Source organism: Heterostelium album, assembly GCF_000004825.1.
Source record: "Heterostelium album PN500 unplaced genomic scaffold PPL_scaffold4, whole genome shotgun sequence".
In the NCBI taxonomy this organism is placed as follows: Eukaryota; Evosea; class Eumycetozoa; order Acytosteliales; family Acytosteliaceae; genus Heterostelium; species Heterostelium album.
The window spans coordinates 1-24,585 of record NW_008805066.1 but is presented as its reverse complement, the minus strand read 5'-3'; the positions used below and the strand labels follow the sequence as shown (position 1 = coordinate 24,585).

General features: G+C 29.2%; 9 protein-coding genes across 9 annotated transcripts; 6 read left to right on the top strand and 3 right to left on the bottom strand.

Annotated features, from left to right (window-relative positions):
• Positions 1-404: 404 nt before the first annotated feature.
• Positions 405-2,008, top strand: PPL_04568 (uncharacterized protein; the record flags this gene model as incomplete). The annotated part of the gene is made up of 3 exons (XM_020575470.1): positions 405-429; positions 723-1,006; positions 1,382-2,008. 3 exons carry the CDS (start codon positions 405-407, stop codon positions 2,006-2,008), a joined length of 936 nt encoding a protein of 311 aa, XP_020434265.1.
• Positions 2,009-2,123: 115 nt separating this feature from the next.
• Positions 2,124-3,980, bottom strand: PPL_04567 (uncharacterized protein; the record flags this gene model as incomplete). The annotated part of the gene is made up of 2 exons (XM_020575469.1): positions 2,124-2,817; positions 2,881-3,980. The coding sequence occupies 2 exons, from the start codon at positions 3,978-3,980 to the stop codon at positions 2,124-2,126; spliced, it is 1,794 nt and encodes a 597-aa protein (XP_020434264.1).
• A 108-nt stretch (positions 3,981-4,088) lies between these two features.
• PPL_04566 (SET domain-containing protein) lies at positions 4,089-6,261 on the bottom strand (the record flags this gene model as incomplete). The annotated part of the gene is made up of 5 exons (XM_020575468.1): positions 4,089-4,119; positions 4,338-5,189; positions 5,265-5,446; positions 5,529-5,785; positions 6,051-6,261. The coding sequence occupies 5 exons, from the start codon at positions 6,259-6,261 to the stop codon at positions 4,089-4,091; spliced, it is 1,533 nt and encodes a 510-aa protein (XP_020434263.1).
• Positions 6,262-7,585: 1,324 nt separating this feature from the next.
• PPL_04565 (uncharacterized protein) lies at positions 7,586-8,578 on the top strand (the record flags this gene model as incomplete). The annotated part of the gene is made up of 3 exons (XM_020575467.1): positions 7,586-8,085; positions 8,164-8,403; positions 8,491-8,578. The coding sequence occupies 3 exons, from the start codon at positions 7,586-7,588 to the stop codon at positions 8,576-8,578; spliced, it is 828 nt and encodes a 275-aa protein (XP_020434262.1).
• Positions 8,579-9,723: 1,145 nt separating this feature from the next.
• cyb5A (cytochrome b5 A) lies at positions 9,724-10,131 on the top strand (the record flags this gene model as incomplete). Its single annotated transcript, XM_020575466.1, has 1 exon — positions 9,724-10,131. The coding sequence occupies one exon, from the start codon at positions 9,724-9,726 to the stop codon at positions 10,129-10,131; it is 408 nt and encodes a 135-aa protein (XP_020434261.1).
• Positions 10,132-10,300: 169 nt separating this feature from the next.
• PPL_04563 (uncharacterized protein) lies at positions 10,301-12,023 on the bottom strand (the record flags this gene model as incomplete). Its single annotated transcript, XM_020575465.1, has 4 exons — positions 10,301-10,351; positions 10,550-10,575; positions 11,164-11,207; positions 12,001-12,023. The coding sequence occupies 4 exons, from the start codon at positions 12,021-12,023 to the stop codon at positions 10,301-10,303; spliced, it is 144 nt and encodes a 47-aa protein (XP_020434260.1).
• Positions 12,024-14,998: 2,975 nt separating this feature from the next.
• PPL_04562 (uncharacterized protein) lies at positions 14,999-16,501 on the top strand (the record flags this gene model as incomplete). The annotated part of the gene is made up of 2 exons (XM_020575464.1): positions 14,999-15,999; positions 16,348-16,501. The coding sequence occupies 2 exons, from the start codon at positions 14,999-15,001 to the stop codon at positions 16,499-16,501; spliced, it is 1,155 nt and encodes a 384-aa protein (XP_020434259.1).
• A 1,306-nt stretch (positions 16,502-17,807) lies between these two features.
• On the top strand, positions 17,808-18,995 carry PPL_04561 (uncharacterized protein; the record flags this gene model as incomplete). Its single annotated transcript, XM_020575463.1, has 2 exons — positions 17,808-18,127; positions 18,923-18,995. 2 exons carry the CDS (start codon positions 17,808-17,810, stop codon positions 18,993-18,995), a joined length of 393 nt encoding a protein of 130 aa, XP_020434258.1.
• A 3,249-nt stretch (positions 18,996-22,244) lies between these two features.
• Positions 22,245-24,047, top strand: PPL_04560 (uncharacterized protein; the record flags this gene model as incomplete). The annotated part of the gene is made up of 1 exon (XM_020575462.1): positions 22,245-24,047. One exon carries the CDS (start codon positions 22,245-22,247, stop codon positions 24,045-24,047), a length of 1,803 nt encoding a protein of 600 aa, XP_020434257.1.
• Between the last annotated feature and the right edge of the window lie 538 nt (positions 24,048-24,585).

Sequence of the window (24,585 nt, the reverse complement as noted above, 5' to 3'; positions counted from 1 at the left end):
CAAAAATTTACATAACAAAAAAAAAAAAAAGTTATTTTTAATCACACATTTTTATTTTACATTGGTGGTTAACAGTTTGACTCGTGGTTGGCATTGATCAATAACACACCATTTGATCAATTAAATATATGTTAAGGTTAAATATAACAATAATTGTCAGCTATAACCAAAAGTTAATTGATCATTTTATTTGTCAATAAACATACATTATCTTTATTTTTTATATATTTATATAGGTGCATCTAATTTACTATTTAAAAGATAATGTAGTGTTATTTTAATAGATTAGTAATAAAATAAAAATCAAAAATCAAAAATATAATCATAGATATAATATACATATAATATATATAGTTATAGTTAAAAAAGTAAATTAACTTTTAAAAAAATAAAATAATAGAAAAATGGATGGAGCTAGAATGTTACAACGTGTATCAAGTTTCAGTCATGAAGTTAAAAATAAATCTAGATTTCTTTATTATTTAGATCTAGGAAAGGCAGAGGTGAATGGTCACCCCAACTACCAGAGATCAAAACTAGGTGTATTTGGAAGTTTGATTGTCATTATCATCGTTGCATTCTTTATTATCATTACAGTTGCACAGTTTTCAAAAGGTAACAATAGATAATCGGCAATCATAGTACTTTTTCTTTGAAACTGTCAATCAATCAGTTAATCAGTTAATCAGTTAGTTGTTAATCACAGTTTTTTTTAATTATAGGTGTTCCTTCTATTATTTATAATGCCGATAATCCATCTACATATCAACCAATGATGACACCAACGGTTGGAATCGTTCTACAAAAGAATAATAATCCTGTACCTCTAAACTCATCGATGGTAACCGTACTTTTCAGATACATGACAATTACAGAGCAAGACCAATTTCCAAGAAAGATTGAAATAATCAAGGGGGTCAAATGTACATTCTACGATAATCCCTTACCAAGCCAACCCGATAAAATTACTGTATATACAAACGATGCAATATGTCCAGAAAAACCAGTACAAATGACTGGAAGGTAAGGTTATTTCTATTTATATTATTGTTGATTTGTTGTAAATCTAATTAATTTGATTTGTTTGTTCGGAGATAGTTATGAAATGAATACATATCAATATTTAGATATAGGTTTGAGTCGATGTGTATGCAAACCGAATGACACAAACTGTCAATGTGCAACACAGGCTGAATTTGAGAATTTTTATTTTAATGACACTGCAATCAATCTGTTAGTGGTCGAAAACATACCATCATACTCGGTGTTTGCAAAGCGTTTCAACCTCTTCCCGTCGGCACCGGATTTCAGCAAGTCGCCGACCATCAAGAACTACACAAAGTCATTGTTTTGGTACAATTCGAGATTTCTATATCAAAAGGTGGATGTCACCGTCAAGCGTAAAACCATCTACAATGCACCGCGATTCATTTTCGACTATCAGTTTGGTGATTTTTACACTCTTGGCGCAGCAAATGCGAGAACCGTCGATTTGGACCAGAATTCAACGCTGTTGTTCAAAGCCTACATTCGTTTGGATGACTATGAGAACAATGAATTCCGTCAGAGTCAGCCGTTCTTGAATTTAATTGGTTCGTGGGGTGCTCTCTGGACGTTCTTCTCACTGACAATACTCAATCTGATATCACTCTACAATAAGAAGAAATATGAAAGAGAGTCACAACTCAACGAGATGGTTCAGAACGTAATGAAGAATAACTCTCATCAAACTGACATCGAAATGGATGTACACAATAAGCATTTGCCAAAGAATATATTGAATTCCAGCAGCGCTGGCAGTCTAGAGCATTTCGGTTGGAGTCCACAAAACATGAGTAACTACAATAACAGCTCATTCACTTTGACAACCAGCAACGATTTAAATATCTCAACTCCCAATGGCACAATTAATTCACATCACGCACCAAACACACATCATGCACCCAATTCAAATATCACACATAGAATTGAACATCATAATAATAATAATAATGTTAATATTAATTAATATAAGTGAATATATATATTAATAATAATATCATATTGTATAATAAATAGAATGATAATTTAATAATTTATTTTAAATTAAAGTTTTTTTTCTTATTTTATTTTATTTATTTATTCTATTCTATTCTTGAATTATCTAAAGCATAGAGGAATACAGGTCTCTTAAATTTCGATATCGAAAGTTGTAGAGTGAATCTGTCGATGTAAGAATTGATGGATCCAATCATTATTTCACATTGGGCTGCCTCTAGGACCTCCGTAAACATGATAGCCGTTTGTTCTAATCGTTTATCTAATTCCAATTTCTGGATAGGTTCTCTAGTATAGTTGAGATATTGGAATTTCAATGATTTATCTTCAAACTGATTGATGTTTTCCACCAGGTTATTATCTTCTGTCATCAGGAATACATTGGTAATTGAAGAGAATTCTTGTTTAGATTGGACAATCTTGAGTGCATTCAAGTACTTGTTCATCTCCTTTTTGTTTTGAACATACATTGCTATACATTGAGGAGGATGACTGTATAGCTTCATATCATCTTTATAGAGTGCAAAAGAAGTTGAGCGATAGGCTCTTCTTCCATTGTTCGAAAATCTAAATATCCAATTTAGCAATGCCGATTCATATTCGAAATCATTTCCAAATCCAAACTTTTCTCTTACAGCCTTCAAGAGAATATCCGATCCCTCCAATATTTCGTTTTGATTGTAGTAGGTGAATTGATATCTTTCTCTATTTTCATGATCTTCACCATATACTCTAGTATTTGATTTATCCAAAACTGGTGCATATTCAATGTGTGAACATCTAAGAGTTACAATTTATTTAGATAAGTAATTTGAGTTTTATTTGGAAAACAACAATACTAACCTTGAATATTTTAAGAATAAATTCCATTGAGGATCATTTAAGAACTCAGTGGAGTCTAAAAGTAAGTGTCTATTGAAAGCGATGGACAATGAAATGGCAATTGGTAGATGTCTAAGATTCTCCCTAAAAGAATCTGCAAGATTGAAAACCAAAAACTTCTGGGTGTTACATTTGTACGAGAAATCCATATTCTTCTCATGGGATAGGATTTGATTGAAGGGGTCGAGTTTCCAATTTAAACTATCCAAAAGATTATATAGTTTAAAAGTTGGTGTATTGGAGTCGTATTTTTCCAATTTCAACAAAGTTACATATTTCTTGAGATTTCTATTGACAGGATTGAGAATATTCTTTGAAACTTCAAAGACTTTATTCGATTCCAAAAAACTATCTACCACAATTTCCAACTCCTCCAAATAGGTGTCTTTTCCAATAATGATAATGTTTCTATTCACTTTTGGGGCCAGAGCTTTCAGAACCCAAACCAAAACGTATGCTGATTCCTCTCCAGTATATTCCAATAGTACATAGTCCATCATCGGGGAATCATTTGTCAACCTTAATAGCTCTTCTCTCACTTTGAGAGATGACAAACTAGAGTTACTATGATGTGGAATATCATACCAATGTTGTTCAATGATGACATTTTCATGAATGGACGCCTTTGCATTAAGTTCAGCAATATGAAAAGGAAGATTACCGAATTTCGTCTTAAAATGATGAGCAATTGGATATATTACATCATTCTTGACAATAAATTCATTGAATTTATCCTTTTCTATTGGAGGAGTTTCACCATCATTGTTTAACAAGAATTGGAATCTCTTATCTGATCTAGACAACTTATAGAATGAGTTTTCGATTTCTTTCTTAGATTTTCTTTTTAGGCCTTGATACTCTCTTCTCTGGCCAGTTTGGTCAATGTCAGTACTGTTTAGTACCAAATCGATAGTTGAATTTGAAACTCTTGCTATTTTATTAAAAACATCTGTATGAATATTTGGTATTGAATGATAATAAATAGTAATAATAAAAATTAAATTTGAAAGAAAGAATATAGCTAAAAATATAAATTTAATATTAATTCTACCAAATTTCATTTTAATTATTCTTTCTATTAAGATAATAATTGACTATTACTTAAAATTATTATTCATATTGCTTTAAATCAATTTTTTTTATATTAATTAATATTAATTGTAAATAAATTATAAATCTTTAACCCATATTAAATTACCACTATCAAAATATATTATATACATTCACAGCAATGATCACAATATTTTCACCCACACCTCCGAATACTCATCTTAAAGAATTGAACAAAGAAAAGTGTGAAATCATATTGATCACCACCACATTTATTTGAGCATGTTAGAAATTAAGTTAATTTAATTAAGTTGACTTTTTTTTTATTGTACCACAATATGCTTTAAGCTATCAGGTTTTGATAATACTTTTTAGAATTTAACAATAGTTGTTTCTCTGCAATTTGTAGTGATGTTGAGTTAAATAATCTTTGATCGGTTATGCTTGAAAGATTTGCTATTTCCTGTTTGATATCTAAATTGGTAGTTGGGAACAGCTTTAGTCTCTCTTCGATTACAGTGATAATGAACTCTCCAACACGCTTGTTGGATCGAACCATTTGCTTTGCTTCGAGCTTATCGAGTTGTTTGTAGATCATTGAGAGTTTTGTCTTTTTCAACTGTTGGTATTGTGCTGTCTGGAGCATTGCCAAGTAGATCGAGCAGACCAAAGCATCGTCAGCGGCACCACTCGATTCGAATGCATGGTGATCTCTCGACTCTGCCTCGAACAACTGACAGTAGAATGCAAGTCGATCTTTAATCTCGGCCGGTTCCAATCCAGAGTGACTCTCTAGTACTCTGTCGATCAAGTCTGGCTCGACTCTAACGAGATCGCATGGATTATCCAACTCTACGAAACCATATTTACTTAGCAACAATGAATTATCGTGATCTCCATATGTATTGTAGACTTCACATCCTTTACTAACCTCTCTAACCACTCTTATAAACAATGAATCTTTTGGTACTTTTATATTTGCTAAATAATCGAGATCATCCACTTGAACCTGTTCATCATCATCTTCTTCTTCATCCTCCTCATCTTCTTCATGATCATGATTACAATTTTCATCATGTTTATGTCCATGGTGATGATGATCATCTTCTCTTGATCTCTTTCTGTGTTTACAAGATGAAGATGATCCACATTTAGAACAAAGATCATCGTTTTCATCTGACTCAATATGTACATTCTCTCTACCTGTTCTATGATTAAAACTATAAAAATCATGTTTAAATGTAAGTAAAGATGTCAATATTGTTTAATATTGCAATAGTGTTAACAATATTTACATATCTGCTAAAGGCACCATAGAATCACCATGATAAGTATCAATGTTAAAGGCACGTGATGATACCAAACAACTGGCTCTCTTAAAGTTATCTAAACTGAATACATGTTCATTGAATACATCTGGATGATTTGCAATCAACTTTGACTTTATATATTTATTATAGGTAGCATCAACTGTTTCCTATAGGATAAATATATATAAATAGATTAGTATTATTTTAGTCTATAGGAAAGAACATTTCAATAGTAAGGGAATGAATTACCTTGTTCTCATAGACAACGGTCTCAATTGATGTTCCCTTTAGATTTTTGAGATCTGCATCATTCCAAAGAATCGGTAGATCAACACTAAGAGGCAAAGACTTGATATATCCATACCACTTTGATTGACTGCCAATCGATGCTTCGTAGAGTAGAGCTATAGAGGTTGCAGTAGCATCTTTTATTTTATATTTCTTCAAGTATGCTGATATCGATGTGGTATGTGGTGTCAGCAAACACGACTTTGGAATGATTGCCACTAGTAATATATAATTAATGATGATTTTTAGAGTAATTTCATAATTAGTAATATGTTACAGGTATTATTATTATTATTGTGGTGTAAGTCAATTCTATTTCAAATTTTGTATATGTTGAGATAGATAGAGAGAGTGTGTGTTTGTGTGTTGATGATGATGATGATGTTGTTGTTGTTGGTGATAATCTATGAGGTTGTTGTTTGTTTTATATTTTGTAAATTTATTTTTATTTATTTATTATATTATTATATAATGATATCATACCAGTATGATCAATTTTTAAATCTTGTAATGCAATTACACCTAAACCCTCTACAACTTGTTCATGAGGTGTATTTTTGTTGGTAACATCATCGACTGATTGTTTCTGACATACAATCTCAATCAGCTTATGATTTATCTTTACACCATTATCATCTAGCCATTTAACAACAATATCCAATTGCTCTCTTAATGATAATTGATTGTTACTCATCCCTCAACACAATATAATCTATTTATATCTATAATATATATATATATGTTTTTATAGACTTGTATACTTTTTAACACATTATAATAATTGCTTCATTTTTGTAAAAAAAAAACTAAAAATTATAAAACGACAAATGAATTCATTCGTTTTTTAAAAGTGTGTTTTATCAATGTCCAATGTGTTACTGTATAAATATAGATATCTCTTTTTATACTTATATGTGTAAATAGTAACATTTTATTATGTGAAATCTTTTAGTAAAAGTATTGCAATCAAAAATCTAGTTGTAAATATATATATATATAGTAGAGACAAATCATCAGATATTTAATTATTAATAATTAAGTAATATTATTCTTTATTATTTTCATTCTATTAACTTTTTTTTTTATTATTAATAAATTAATTTTTATTATAATTTATTAATTAATATAATAAATTGTTCAAATATTTAATTCGATAAATCGCAGATTAAATGTAGATTATCAAAAGATGAAGTATTTACCCACATTTTTTGCAAAAAAAAAATCAATCTAAGATTCAAATTTACGATAAATGTGATATTGGCAATAATTAATAAAAATATTTGATTTGATTTTTAATCATCGATAATCAGAATGTTTTCTTTTAACTTTTTATTATCAGATAATAAATAAACAATAATCAAAAAAAAAACAATTCTTCAGACTAACTCACACCAAAACATAAACACTGATCAATTAACCACTACCACTTAACTCTCTCACCTCCCCAGAGATACTATTTAATTTATATTTCAACCACCACCTTGATTTTGTGATCGATCATAAAATTATTTCTATAAACAAATAATATTGCTATTATTTATTTTTATTTTTTTTTCATAAATCTCTTATCTATCAATAAAAAACCATATTGCAAAATACACACACACGCTCAGCTTCATCTATACCCTATGTTTTGTTAGTTGCACTACTGTCCATCTACACTTAATTTCTTTCTGCCAGCCATCATCATCACTATTATTTTTATCATCATCAACTCAACCACTGACAACAAGGTTAATTTTATTATAATATTTGATTTGGTTGTTGGTGCTAGTTTGATTGATTCTTTGTTTTATCTACCAAATCGGTTCAATCCCGAATTACTTTATTAATTTGATATTTATCACCATATCATCTCAACAACAATAACATTAATATTCTCTCCATCAAGAAACAATTATAATCAGTAAATCCTAAATCTAAAAATTATAAATAATTTTTAGAAATATTCATTCATTTTCTATCTTTATTTATTTATTTATTTATTTTTCCACTTTGAAATAATAATATTTATAGAAATGTTAAAATATTATCACTCGAGAATTAAATTGGAAAGAATCATTGAGGAGGATAAAGAAAATGATTCACCCACACCGTCAGTCTTAAACTTCAACAATCCAAATTCGAATAACTATGATAAAAACGATAGAAAATATGAAGATTCGACTGAGATGGAAATAGACGAGTCATTAATATTAAATCCTTCCCCTGCTTCTTCAGATGAAGAACAAAATACACCTCCAATTCCATCCAATCCAATAAAACTCAACAACATAAAAAATGATTTGTCATCGAAATCAAAAAATCTTAATATTACCAATAATAACAATAGTAGTAAAGATATCGATTTAAATGGATATTACCAATTAGCACTCGGACTTTTTCCGCTTTGTCCAAGCTTATATAATGTATTTGTTAGATACGAAGAAATAGATATTTCGTTGAATAATATTCTATTGTTAACAAATAGAGTGAAGGTTTTATCAAATCTATTACAAAAGAAAACAACTCTGTCCAGGTACTATTTACAAAAAATACAAATATTATTAAAAAAAAATATTTATATTAATAATTTTATGAAACTATTATTTCAAAGATATGAACTATTAGTAGAGAATCTTGCATATAGAATTGATTTGTTTAAAGTAAATAGTATACAAATTAGTGAAATATGCTCAATATGTCTCGAGGTATCCAAACTTATGTCCTATGTTGATCCGGTTTTTAGGAATCCAATCTCGATGGACGACAATCAGCTCAACAAAATATTAAAGTTAACTTTGGATCATTTGAAATCTATCAAAACCAAGTTATCGCAATTGTTTACAAGAAATGAGTAAGTATAATAATTATTATTTTTGATATTTGTTAAATTTAATATTGACCAAAAACAAAACAAACAGTTGTTCACTTTTAAAAAAAGATATATTTACAAGACCACAATGCTCATTGATGCTTCAACAAAATCTACCAACACCAAATCAATACTATCAGAGCTCCCATCATCATAATCATCATCAACAACAACCATACCTTTATAACAACTATTAATTCGATGATGATCAAGCTAGAATCATATCATATCCCACTGTTTAGAATACACTCCCTCATACAATGTAAATTTATAGACTATCAAGATTCACTTTATTTTTCAATGTAACATCACCATATCTGTTGCATATCTAAAATAAACATATTTAAATTATTTATTATTGAAAAACAACAAAGAAATCTCAATCTAACAATCATCAAGCCGTTGTACATATATATCTATCTATTTTATTTGATTATTTTGTGCTTAAAATTATCCTTTTTAGATGTTTTTTTTTTTTTGTCAAAAAATTTTTTTGACCTTTTTTTTTGATCACTTCACCTTGGGAGGTTTGTTTTTTTTTTATTTATTTATTTATTTCAATTCAATTGAAAGTGTAAGTTAGATAGATATATATATTTATATGTTAAAAAATTAATTATCTAAAGAGAGTTATAATGATAAATCATAAGTTAAAATTAAATAATGTCCTACAATTTTTTTTTTTTTTAAACAATAATAGTCGTTCAAGTGAACTATATATATTATAAAATAACAATTATTTATTACAGATAGATAGATCAAAATGGTTATAGATATTCAAATTCACTATTTATTATGGTGGATTTTTGGTTTTCAAAAAGTCAAAAGCAGCAACAACAACAACATTAATTTATAAGAGTTGTGTACATTAAAGATTCATTGAATAGCGATTAGGAACGAAATGCTGTAACGTTTTACATTATTTAAATATTCAAGTGATATATTATTCGATCGAACTATGCTGAAACCCTTTCAACTACATTTAACAATATTTAACGACAATATAAATGACCACCCCATTTTTAACAACTCCACCATACAAATATTAAAAAAAACAATTTCAAAACTTAATTAAAACTTTATTGTTGTGTTAATTTGTTACCGTTTGGTTTTTTTTGTATGATAATTTCAATTATACTTTTATTCATTTCTATTTGTTGTTAAAATATCATAAACATCATTAGTTTTTTTGCAAAATATTGAATAGGTTATTATTTTTTTATTATTATTATTTTACACTTTTTTAAAACAAATATTAACTCAAAGAAATAACATTTTCAAGATAGATTCTAATTTAAAGACATGGCCGAAACTACATATACATTGGAGGAGATCAAGAAGCACAACTCACTCTCAGACCTCTGGTTGATCTACAATAACGATGTCTATGATGTTACCAAGTTTGTCGAGGATCACCCAGGTGGTGAAGAAGTTTTGAAGGGTACAGCCGGTAAAGACTCCACTCAAGAGTTTGACGATGTCGGACACAGTGATTCCGCCAAGTCAAAGATGAAGCAATTCCGTATTGGTCGTGTCGCCGGTGCTCCACCAAGATCCGAAGAGGTCAAGAAACCAAAGGCCACTAAATCAGCTGCCCCAGTTTCTCAAGTCAGACAACAAAATCAAGGTATGGGTATGAAGGCTCCAATCATCTTCATCATCGTCGCCTTAATTGCCTATTACTTAGCCACCGGTCAATCAACTGCTTAAAAGGTTTTTTTGAAAAAATATATATAAATAAATAATAAAATAAAATAAAATAAAAATCGACTTTATAAATACTCCTTCTTTATCTCAAAAATATATCAATCTTTTTTTTTTTTTTTATTTAAATCATCATTTACTTATTTGATTCTAAGTTTGGTAGTTACATTTTTTTTTAAAACAAAGTTTGTTGTTCTGCTGGTGTGAAATAGCAACATGCTAAGTGCTTCTGAAAAGGAGAGTTACAAAAGCGATTCACACATATGGTAACACTCTCTCCATTTTCAACGAAAATTTGAGCTCTTTAATTTAACGAGATAATTAAACCACACCACTTCCCAAAAACATAAAAAAGTTGCCAAAAAACTATTTGGGTGCACTGAGAAGCTTCATCATGCAAAAAAAAAAACCCAAATGTGATTACCATTGCACCATATAACCTCTTAATGTCTGCAAAAAAAAAAAAACCAAATTTTAATTAAAGAAAAAAAAAAATAGACCACTTTTGGTTTTTTTTTTGCAAAGAATAAACACTTTAATAATAAGAGTAATCAGTATTAGTTAATTAAAGTCAATTTCTTTTAACACAAATAAGTTTAAACAAAAAAAACATTTATTTATTTAATTTTTTTTAAAATTATAATAATTGTATAGATAAAACTGTACAACACTGTATTAATACAAAATCGTAGATAATTAGTATCAATACATATACTATATTATATTATATCATTTCACACACAACCATTATTATCATTATCATTTATCACACACACAAAATATATATGCTACTACCATTGTGGTTAAATAGATCGTAGCAGAGTAGAAAGAAAGGAAGATTAGTAGATTTCCAATCAAATTCCTGAGATAGAGAGAAAAAAAGGAAAAGATCGTCAATCAATCAAACCAACCAGAGCAAAAATAACAGAACAAGAAAAGAAACATCGAAGGAATAATATAACACATCATCGATCAACAAATATACATAAAACATTAGTAGTAGAGTAAAGTAGTAATAGTAATAATATCAATAATAACCATTGATATCAATCAAATCAGCTGATCTCCATCTCTCTTTATATCTATATTTATCATAATAATATTTTCCAAACGAGATACAAGAAAAATACAACAGTAAAAACAATAAATAGCAGGTGCAATAGCAGCAACAACAATATTAATAATAGTGTAAAAGTAGTGATAGATACTTTGATGTGGTTTTCTGGCCAATCAGATCATTACATACCAAAAAATAATAATAATAATAATAGAATAACATAGTAATAGTGGTAACAAAAAACAAATAGTAATTGTATATTATGTGTGGTGATTACTATTTGTTGTTGTGTGCAAAATAGAAAACAAATCCAAATAAATAAGATCTCAGAACTAAAGATAGTGGTAGACAACAATAATAATAATAATAAGACAAGAAAAACAAAAACAACAAACAAACAAATAGACACATCAATTCATCGCAAATTTGTTTGTTCAACATTATTTATATATATATATATATATATTTAACAACAATAAATAAACACAATTAAACAATTAAACAACTATATTAATAGAAACTCTCAAAGTTAGAATTAACAATACAACTTTGGCAACAACATACAAATAATCAGCAAACAAAACAAACTAATAGACATCGCTTACCCACCACCACCAACAACAACACCACCACCACAACACTACAACATTCCACACCCACAATTGTTTTATTTTAATATTTGTATATAATATTATTATTTTATTTTATTTATAATTAGAGCAAAGCTTAGCCAAGTTTAACTAAACAAAAAACAAACAAAACTAAGTTGTTGTTGTTCATTTATTAAACCATTTATTCTTATCTAAAATACAAAATACTTTTTTATTTTAATAGATTCCATATTTTTTTTTTTATTATATATATTTTATACTTTTTGTAATATCATTTTTCCAACAACCTGGAAAACTTGAATTTTAAAATTATTTATTTATAATATCTATACAAAATAATTCGATAATCAAACTACCAATAATAATAAAATAAAATTTAAAATTCAACAAAATATTTAATATATAAAAATGATATATAATCCAAAACGAAACAGATTCAAAGAGTTCTTTACAATCAATTTGATGACAATGTTTAGAAGTATAGGAAGACTGTTTCAAACAAAGAAGAATAGAAATAAACATTCTTCAGAATACCATGAATATGAACCATTCGCATATCATGACTCAAGCTTTTAGTAGCTATGTAATATAATAATAATAATAGAAATATAGATGTTTTTTTCTTTGTTTTTTTTTTTTTTTTCATCATTTTAACCTTTTTTTTTTTATTTGTTTTGTTGTTTATTTCATTCTTAAAATATGGAATTCAAATCAATCAAAACAAAACAAAAAAAAAACAAAAAAATATGATAATAATTATATAAAACTTTACTTTTATATTTATTTAATTATATAACTCCTGCCTGTATATCTTTATCATTAACTTTTTTAAACAAAAAGGTAACTACCATCACTAAACTATTCAAACCTCTGCAAATTCAGCAACTAATTCCAATCTCCTTTGCATCTTAGATTATTTAATTTTTGTTCAGTACAGCATGTTTATTGAATTTAAAATCTTTGAACCGATTCTTCAAAGATCTTCAAACCTTTAATAATAAAAGTTTAAAACTGGTAGACCATTGGTAAACCTCTTAAATGAAGTGATCCAATCTAATTTTTACAAAAAGTCAGATTTTTTTTCTCTTAATTCAACTGTTGGTTAAACGGACACGGTTTAAAGTTTATTGTGAAAACATGATGATACGGATCAACTACGACAAGGTCATCGATCCAAGATTTTAAAACCCATTAAGTTGTTTGTTTACCCTTTTTTTTGTCACGATGTCACTGGACCAGGTGTCATTCTACAAATGAGCAGTGACATACCAAATTTGTTTGAGGTGTTCACAAAATTGAATCAATTTACTTTAGTTTTTCCCACACTCTATTTTATCAAAATAGATCAAATTGTGGGTTGATATTTTTTAATTAATTAATTAATTTGTATTTTTAGACGATTTTCTTTTGCCATTTTATTTTTTTTTTTAAATTAATTTTTAATTTTAATTTAATTTTATTTTCAATCTAAGATTGGTCTAAGAAACTGAGATTTACTATAACCCTTCATTTCATTGTGTTGTCTTGGATCAAAAAAAAAAAAAACGAAGAATATTTAGAGATCGAAAAATACAGTGATTCTTTGTTTATTTATGGGGTTTTCAAACCATTGAAAAGTTGATCAGGTATTAGTTGATGATGAAAGCAGAAAAATTATTTTAAACGAATACACTTTTAAATAGAAAATGCAAATCGTGTTTCTTTTTTATTTGAAAAAATAGTTTAATATTGGTTACCAGAGAAGGGGCTCAACACACATCGACCAGACATCAAATCACAAAAAAAAATGACCTCACATTTGTCAATTGGGTCTTTTTTGTGAACCAAAAGATTTTTTGAAAAAAAATGAAAAAAAAACAATTTTTTTTTTGCCTCTTCGCGTCGAAATAAAATGATAGTGTGGTGATAAAAATGACAACAAATCCATACCCGATGGTGTGGTAAGATCTTGTTGCTGATAGAATGTTGCCAAAGATAGCTTCTTTAGAACTACAACTACTAAAGACAGCATCACTCTGCAAACATTGATTTTTTATTTTGATTCATACCAATGACTGGGTGTGGCACATTTTATTGATCAAAAAAAAAAACTAAAAAACAAAAACAATGTTTGGAAAAATAAAATAAAATAAAATTATTTTAAATATTATAGTTTTATTATATTAAAAATAAATCATCTCCATAATTGAGAATTCCATTACTATATAGATAAATCTGTTTAGTGATGCTCGAATAGTTCGATCACCACCACCAAATAATAATATTAGTAGGAACACCAAACATTCTAACAAACCAAGTGAATTTCGCTCTCTCAGTCTTACTTCCACATTTATTTTAACAAACAACTAAATAATCATTATTAAACCACTCAGCCTCAATACCAAAAAGTATAACAAAATTGCTAAAAACCAATCAACTACAATCACATTGCGAAAAAAAAAAAAAAAAACCCAATTCTAAAAAAAAAACACCTCACAACCTCGAAATTAAACAGGAGAAAAACAACTAATTCCAAAATTGAGTTCAACTTTAACACAATAAATTTCAAAGTTCGATTGTGTTTATTTTTCTATTTTCTTTTAAAACATTTTATAATATTTTTAATTCCTTTAAAAATAATAATAATCATATATTACATCTTGGTCAAACTTCAACAACACCACCACCAATCACCATACTTTCAACCAACGAAAACCAGTTTTATTTTGTTTGTCTGAATGTCATTGCATTTGTGTTTTTCACTTCACACACATTTCAATTACAACACAACCAACATCAATTAATCCAATTCAGTCAGATAAATTTAACCCCAAGCAAACAAACATCAATAATAACAATTAAATAACCACCACATAGATTTATCTATTATTTAATCTTTTCCATCTGTTAATCTATATCAACACCAAATTATAATAAAATCAAACAATCATTCTACAACTTTAATCTATTTTTTTTTTGAATTTCTTTTCAACTAATTGTCTTTTTGTCCCAACCAATCATTTCAACCAATTTAATATTTATTTATAATAAACTATTTATTTATTTATTTTATTTATTTATTTTTTTAAAAATCTGTTTTATTTAAATTATTTATCCAATTGTTTCCATTTTTAAATCAAATATTTATTGTATCGAAGGCATTAAATTATTTATGGTGGATATAAATCTCTGAGGTCGGTTGAAAGGGCCATTGATAAGAAAAAGGATGTTACCGTCTTGGACAACGATTCCAAATAATCAGGATCAACAACAACAACAACAACAACAACAACAACAACAACAGCAGCAGCAGCAAATACAGCAACAACAACAACAAAATCAACATCAAATTCAACGGTCAAATTCATATAATGATTTAATTCAACCTCCTAATATTACACCACCTCAGAATCCACAGAGGACAAGGAATACTGTACATTATCATCCATATCAACAACAACAATCTCCAACTTCAAATGTATCCCAACCATTCCACAGTGTCACGGCAACAGCAACATCATCACCTCCAAACCAACAACAACAAGCACAACATTTATATGGATATCATAATTATAATTACCCTATTTACTCTAGTGTGCCACAGTCTCCTCAATCTGTAATGCATCATCCCTATAATTATCCATATCACAGTTATCTCCACCATGGTAACAATTTAGTTTCTCCGCCACCATCCACGAACGCCACTCCAACCACTCCAACTGCCTCAGGTTCTCCGCCAAACCTTATGTTTCACTCTGCGGTGACTACTCCAATTCAACTGTCTCCGCGTCTCAGTATATCCCCGAATAGCAACGAACACCCACACTCACCTTTATATTATCAGCAACAGCCAACACCTCCACCATCAGCCAGCCACTTCACACAACCACCACCTGTACACATGATTCCACTGTCACCCGAGTCAATAGTTCTACAACACCAAAGAACTCCGCCACCACCTCCACCACCACCATACTCACAACAACAACACCAACAACAAAATCCCAATCAACAAGAGTTTTTTTCTTTACCTATCGTTGAGGGTGGATTTTACAGCATGATTAGCTCATTGTTACCTCTCTGCCAGGATATCGACAAAGAAAGAGGAGTGACAAAGGAGAAGACTAAAATGATGAACGAACTACACGACAAGGTCGAATCAATAATGAAAAAGATAGACCGTATTAAAAAATCTAAATCCAATGAAGCTAGTAATAAAAAAGAAGAGTATGTATAGATGAAAAAAATTTTTATCCAGAAAAACAAAAAAGTTTAGATGCTAATTCCAGTTTGATCAATTATTAATTGTTTTAGATATTTTGACTTACGACCAAGAAGAAATAGAAAGAGTTCCAACAAATATGAGCACAACGACGATAGCACCAAGTGCCAGAGATGTGGCACTGCCGAAACACCAGAGTGGAGAAAAGGCCCCGACGGTCATCGATCTCTTTGTAATGCATGTGGTCTCCACTTTGCAAAAGCTAAAAAGAAAGAAAAAGAGTTAGACCAACAACAGAAAATAGAACAACAACCTCCTCCTCCTGTTGTACTAAATATAAATAATTTATTGAGCAACTCCAACAGTGATGAAGATAAACCAACAACTACAACTACAACCACTACCACCACTACCAGTACAGATAGTCCAAACCACCCCACTTCCATTTCATCATCTGACTCTAGCTCTTTTACAAAACAATCAAAAGAACAAAACACAGACAATTGACCTCCTTCCATCTCCTTTTTTTTTTTTTTTCACCTGTCAAAAAAAAAATCAAAAGACAATTGTTCTTAATAAATTGATAACTTTTTTTTGATACATACATTATAACTTTACATTATAACTACACAAAAATTGAGTAAAAAAGATATTGATTCTTTAATTAAAGGGTAAAAAGAAAAAAATATTAATATTAAAAAATTAAAAATTAAAATTGCAAAGTAAAATCAATGAAACTATCTAAAAGTAAAGTGAAAGGTATAAAATCAACCATCAACCAAATGATTAACCAATGATAATAAAGTATTGTATATCTTTTCAAATTAAGTCCATCATACGGATTAAAAATTTAATAAAAGAGAAAAAAATAATCTAAATTTAACTTGCCACCTTTTCATAGTTCATAAATATATCCCAATCAATTACAATTGTGTGGCACATGCTCATTGATTTATTTGTGGGAACTTGCAGTCATTTTTAGAGTTCGAAGTTTTTTTTTTTGGAGCTTTTTTGATTTAAAAAATGTTCTTTTTATAGATCCACAAAATTTTCAGCCAACTTTTTTACAAAAAAGGTTTAATTTTAATTAAATAATTAATATTTCGTCAAAGCGGTGAGTCGAGCTGCGTGTATCTAACCATCTTCAACCAATGATCAAATTGCAACAAAACCAAAATAAAACAATATTATAATTTTAGCTTAGGCTTAGGTTTAGTCAGACATTATTGATTCAAAAGTGAGGTGTATACACCAGTTTAAATTGTATGAATCTACTTTGGTTGATTCACTGTGTTAACTTTAGTTTACTTTTTGATTAAATAATTATTGATGTAACATCAGACTATTATTGATGATTGATGGATATTTGATATCATCAGCGCATCAGATACCCTGTGATAGGCAAACAAACCCTAAGGTAAACCCAACCCAATGTAATTAAAATAACTAAATCTAGTTCAAATATAGCTTTGAATTAATTTAGTTCTTTTTTAAAGTTGCTGATTCAACAGAGCAGAACATTGAATAATCTCACCATTCATCCGGATTTCTCTCCATCCACAAATAACAAATTCACACTTTAGAAGTATATATGTGCATTTTATATTAATTTGTCAATAATCAATAAAAACAACAACCTTTTCAAGTATTTTGTATTTTAAACCAATATAAATCTATAAATATATATATTCTTGTATCAATACATTTTGTAACTTTTTATTTTCCAACCATTTAACCTATTTATTTATTTATTAAAATATTACTTCATATTTCCACCTACCTCTTTCAAATTATCTATAATTAAAACACAAAAATGACACAATACCAAGAAATTGATCAAAGATTTACTATTAGTTTTATTTTAAATCATCACACCAAACTCTATGGTGATTACAATAACTATAATAATCAATATCAATTACAATCACAAAATGTAAATCAAACTGTTGTCCATTTGAATAAATATATTAAAATATACAATGGCAATGGTGGTGGTGTGTCCAGTGGTAAGGGTATCACCGGAAGCACAGAGTATATTGTTGTCAACAAGACATCCACAAAGAATGACTTCTCGAGTGTTGCCAGTATTCCAAAGAAATACCCAAAGAGAACTTGGTCCAAAGTCGACAAGGAGTATGTAATGAAGATGATAACACCGGAACTTCTCCAGAGCATTTCGAGCAAAGAGAGAATGAAGTTATTCGAGAGAGTCGCCAATACCTTGAACCGCACCGTCATCGCCACACAGGAAATCTACTACAAATCGCTTCGTGTTATGGAGAAAAAACAACAACAACACCAAACATAGTGAAGGTGGTTCATCTTTCCTTCCTTCACTTCCTTCTCCTATAAATGTGAGTAGGATGTAGTGCGGCTGTGGTTTCTTTAGGTGTGTGTGATCATCTCAACCGCTGATCATCTCACCAACTGGCTGTCCACAGACTACTCTGCAGGATGTTAAATGAACATGGTTATAACTACTACAAATGGTTTACTAGTAATTTGTTCATTTACAATAATTGGTAGTATATGTGTGTGTGGTTAGGGGGTAACCCAAATCTCCACTGACTATCAAAGCAAAACAAAAAAAAAAAACGTTAATCACTGAACTGCTGTAATGCAATTAATTAATTTAAATTGCACAATAGTTTTAAGGCATTGGATACTGCATGGATTCGTTTTTGCTTTTGTTACTATTTTTTTTTTGCAACAGAACCAAAAAACAATAAAAAAATAAAAAGACAAAAGATTTTTTTACAAAAAAAAAATAAACTCGACTTTTTCTTAGGTGACAATCGACAAAAAAAAAAACAAAGAAATTGTGAAAAAAAAAGTAGTCTCTGGGCAGACTTAAAAGGGTCCTTAAAAAAAAAAACAACAACAATTTTTTTTTAATATTTTTCTTTCTTTTTTTAATTTTTTTTTTAGAAACGAAAAACATCAACAACATCCACCTACCTATGCCGCTACTAATTACAATAAAAAATTAAAAATAAAATAAAAAAAAACAAAATATTTCTGTTTTTGAATTTTGATTATTATTACAAGCAGAATATCGCAAACATAATAAATTAATAACAAAAGAATAAAATAGTAATAATACAACTTTTAATAATATTAACAATCTTATTAAAATAATAATAATCCTAAACTAAATTCAAAGTTTTTTTCAGTAAAATAGTAATAATCTTTTTTTTCTAAAATTCAAACTTAAATACAAATACCAAGTTTGAATAGTTTAAATCAATAATAATTATTTTTTATTATTATTTTGTTTGTTTCTTCTTTATTTTTTTTTAAAATTTTTTTTTATCTTTAATCTTTAGCACTATGCAGACATACTAGTAGTTTAAGTTCATTTTTAGTTAGATAATAAAAGAGTCAGTCACAGTCAAAAGTAGACAAAAATAAAATAAATAATAATAAAATAAAAAAGACAATAACAATAAGATAACCCGATTGTTTTCAAAGTAAAAGTTTCTTAGTTCAACTTCATAAGAGTATATATATATATAGTGTAATATATTATATAAATAGTATATAATTTAGTAGAAATAAGAAAAATAGATAATCTCATAGTAATTATCTAATAATAATCGTCTGCAGCAGTTGTAAATACTCTTGCTGTGGTTTGTTTACCTGTTGACTGTTCTATTGTTTTAAATAACAAGAAATTATAACGAAAAAAAGGTAGGTTTTTAATTATTTTGTTCAATGCATTGGTTTTACTCAAGTGGTAATAGTAGTAGTAGTAGCAAAGTCGGTAGAAACGATTATAATCGCACACATCACCACCACCACAACATAACACAACTTTTATTTCATTCTTCACACAAATAGTTTAGTTTGAAATAAAGTATATCTATCTTTTCTATCTTCACTTTCTCAATTTCACAAGTGAGTGTGGTAGCATAAATATAGTAACACAACATTAGCACACAGCAAAAGTATAGTATGGTAGAGTTGGAAAAGTAAAAGCAAGAATTGCAAAGAGAAGACAGAAACAACAAGATTCGACAGTCATATTTGATTTATATTATCATTGACTATTTAGAATCAAGAATCATATCAAATGACGATACAAACAATATCTAACTCTTGGTTGTTTGCAACAAACCCCATACTTTTCGCCTTTTTTATATAAATATTTTAATTCAAATTACTGACAATAACATCATCTACCACATACACACACACACAAAACACAACTTTTATTTGTTTTTTTTATTATATGTGTTATATTGTTTTATTTGCTATTTTATTATTATTATTATTATTGTTAAGAGATACAAAACAAATCTAATTATAGTTAATAATGATATTGTTTGGCGGGTGATAGATAAACTCAATTCAAACTCAACCATTATTCTATCTATATATTATCCTCCAATTCACACCCAACCATATAATACTACTTGAATCCTGGTTATTGAATGAATTTGAATGTATTTTTAATATCCTGTTAGAGTTATATTTATTTATTATATAAAAGACAAATCAATATCATTATAGTTATAAATGTTTCATTAATTAATTTGTATAAAAAGTGTAAAGTAATAATAATAATAATAGCATCCATAAATGTGAGTTTATTTGAATTTTAAAGTGAATCATAGAGAACAAAACTATTAAATAATAATAATAATAATCAATAACACGTTGTACACTTGATCAAAGAATAATTTAATTTAAACTTTCATATCATCATATCATCATAACATCATTATTTAAACTTTTGTTTTGATATTTGTGTTGATTACAAGCAGATATAGTGATAGGAATAACAAAAGCAAAGCAAATTATAAATAATTGTTATTTAATTTTAATTATATTTTTTTTATTTTAAAAATTTTTAAAAACACAACTAAAGTATCCTTTAAAAGTCAGCAAATTAATATTAAAGCGACTACTCTTGCAAATAGAGTTCTCAGGTTGCAATAACCAATCGATCAATCCAATTAATCACAATCAATGTATAATCAATCAAAAGTCAATATGAAATAATCATTTCTTATCTGCATATCTACACCCTCGATTGTTAAAGTATTTTATCAGCCACTCACCCACAACAAAAATAAATCACATAATCAATCATCTATTTTACTTTTATAAATATTTTATTAGTATATGTGTTGTATCAACACTATTTTTTTGTTCTATTTTTTTTTTTTTTTTAATTAACACAAAAGACCAACTAATCATCAGTAATCAAACAATTCAAATTGATCACTCACTCACTTTGATAGACAATCACATCAAAATAGCTATATAAATATATATATATATATATATATATATAATATGGACTGTTAAAATATCTAATAATCATCATCATCATCAGTCATAATCATATATCTACAAGTGCACTTAACCTATGTATTTTAGAGAGGTGGTGATATATGATTCAATTGTCTATATGACTATGTCTCTCCTTTTCTACAATTATTCATATCATAGTTTTATTGTTATTTTATTAATTTAATTTTAAAACAGAACATTCCACATTCCATACAATCGCTACTTAAGCAAAATTTGCTCATCTCTCTTTTATTGTTTTAAATCCACTCCACCTCCACTTTCAATCTCTCCTTTACACCACAACACCTTAACCTACTACTACTTACTATTACAACAACACACGTTTCAAAATAGAGTTTTAGAGTTTCTATTTTAAATATTATTGTTTTAAATAATAATAATAGTTTTAATCATAATAAGTTTCTAACTTTTTTTTTTTTTTTTATCCTCTCTTCAAACAATATACTTAGAAAGCAAAATAAAATCAAAAAAAAAAAGAAAACAACAACAAACAACCAACCAACAACATAAAAAATAATAATAATTTTTTAAACTAAAGTTCAACCTCACTCAGCTAAAATAGTTAAATTTGAAATTTAATTGTATTATTTCTATCAATTACTACGATCGATTGGCATTGGAATTAATCACCACACACCAACAAGCATATTAGTAATAATCATCCTCAATCAAAACTCTATTTAATCTCAACTCAACTGAAACGAAACGATTTATCAAAAATATATAATTTTTGTTTTTTTTTATTAGGCATATTTTTTCCCCCTTTTCTCCTCTTCAATCAATCAATCACTCACCTGACTACCTAATTAGTATTCATCATCATCATCATCATTATCAGATTATTCACTATTATAAGCAACAAGCAGCAGCAGTAGCAGTCAATTAATCAAGTTAATTAAGAAAGTTTTAGCACAGAAAGAAAAGCAAGATGATGGAAGAACCAAAACACCCTTCAATTGAAGATCTCTCTTTCGAGGATCTCACATTTGGCGAATCTGCAGATCTTGCATTGAATGAGCAAGACTCTTCAGTCAAGAGAGAACTCCTCTTGCGTAAATCACAAGGTATTGGAGCTACACTTACTACCTCAGCACACACTTCAGCAACAGCCGCTGCCACCAACATTCTTGGTGTAGCTGGCAAAACAAAAGATAAAAGAACAAAGAGCGACAAGTCAGATCGTCATGCAGTATTGATTTCAACCAAGGGCGACAAGATCAATTTGGCTGTCCTCTTGAAACAACTCGAGGAATGTGGACCGGTACGTGCCCACCACTTCCGTGAACGACAAAACTTTGGATTTGTCCAGTTCCTCGATTCGGAATCGGCAGACAACGCCATAGAGATGCTTAGCAACAAGGAAATCGATGGACAAATCATTCAGATAGAGAGAATCAAGCGTATCACACCTGGAAAGGATCCACGTGTCGCCACCGTTGGCTCACCACAATGCTCATCACTTCCAACACAGTTGCCTTCGATGATCGAAAACAAGCCAGACTCGACCTTGGTCTTGAAGAATCTGCCATTCAACTTGCGTCAAGTACAACTTCAAGAGATACTCGAGAACATCAACCCATCCGCTCCACAGTCAGTCAACTTCCACTACGACAGCATCGGTGTGTTCCGTGGAATGGCATTTGTAAAGTACCGTCTTCTCGAAGACGCCATCAAGGTATTCGATGCCTTGAACGGTGCCGATGTACACGGTCGTCGTGTGCGTCTTGAATACAAGCGAAAAGTAAGCAAGTCCAGCGAGATTCCCTCAGAGGTTCTTGAGGACGAAAAGCTCCGAAAAGTATGGGATCAACTACGTGAGTTCAAGGAGGATCCCAATGCAACAGAGATTACATTCTCCACTTTCACAGGAGTACAACGAATGTACATTCACAACATGGCTGAAAAGCTTAAACTCTCACATACATCGGTTGGCGAAGAACCAAACCGTTCCATCATCGTCACCAACAAGAAGCCAATCATAGGCACTCCAGGCAAAGACGACATGATGTCCCAATTCTTGTCGTCGTCGCCCGCCTCCATTGGCGGCCACTTGGCACCACTCTCCACCACCCCGACCAACTCTTACACCTCACTCTCCTCGACTCCGACCTCATCCATGTTTATCAGTAAGCCAATGGAGCTCAGCTCGAGTTTCGGCAATCATTTCCTCCGATCGACACCACCCTCTTCCATCACCGGCAAGACACCATCGCTTCTCATCAACGACGCCAAGATTGCCACTTCATGGGAGAAATCACCAACCAACAGTCTTCTCTCCAACCCATTCACCACCCGTGGCTTTGGTACCATGGTTCGCGATCGTTCCGGATCAGATATTGAGCTATCGACATCACCTGGAAGCAGCCTCTGGCGTAATCCAGCCAACAGTTTAAATAGTTTTAGTAATTTCTCCGCCAGTAACAGTTTTCCAAGTGCAAATGCTGGCAGTCTCAGCAGTCTTTTACAACAACAACAACAACATTTCAATATAAGCAACAGTATAAATATAAATAGTAACAGTCCATTACACAATAACATCAACAACAACAACAACCACAACCACAACAACAGTCTCAACAGTAATAGTAACAGTAATAGTTTAGTTTCATCACCAATACTCCGTCAACCAAAAGGTCCCGATGGTACAAAAGGTTTTTCAGAAGGTTACAAAGCTGGAAGAAAGTTGGTTCCAAGTCCACTCATTTCACCCGTCATACATTCACCCTCCAACTAAAATTAATAATTTATTATATATTTTCTAATAATTATACTATTATAAATTCCTTTCTATCTATCCTTCTATTCTTTTTTTTTTCCCTTTTCCTGTTCATTATTATTATCATTACCATCCAATCTCAAATCCAACAACAACAATTATTTATTATAATATTTATTAATTCTAAATAATTATTATATTATTAACAATGTCAAATCACATCGAATGAATTAATGCAGTTCCATTCAAAATAACCTACAAATCAGTCGCAAACAAAAAAAACAAAAAACAAAAAACAAAACAAATACTTAAAATAATTGAATCCATCCAAAAATACTAATAAAAGCTTAACATGTTAATTTTTTTTTAATTTAAAGCTATTATGTTTTTTATCTCCTGATGAGGAATCATGATTATCTCTTTAAAGACAGTGTCATTTGATCTTGCTCAAAAACATAAAAAAATTGGACAAAAAATCATTTTTTATTTTTTTTTAAAACCTTTTTCAATTTTTAGTAGGTTTGATTTTCCTTTTTTTTTTTTTTTTATCTTAACC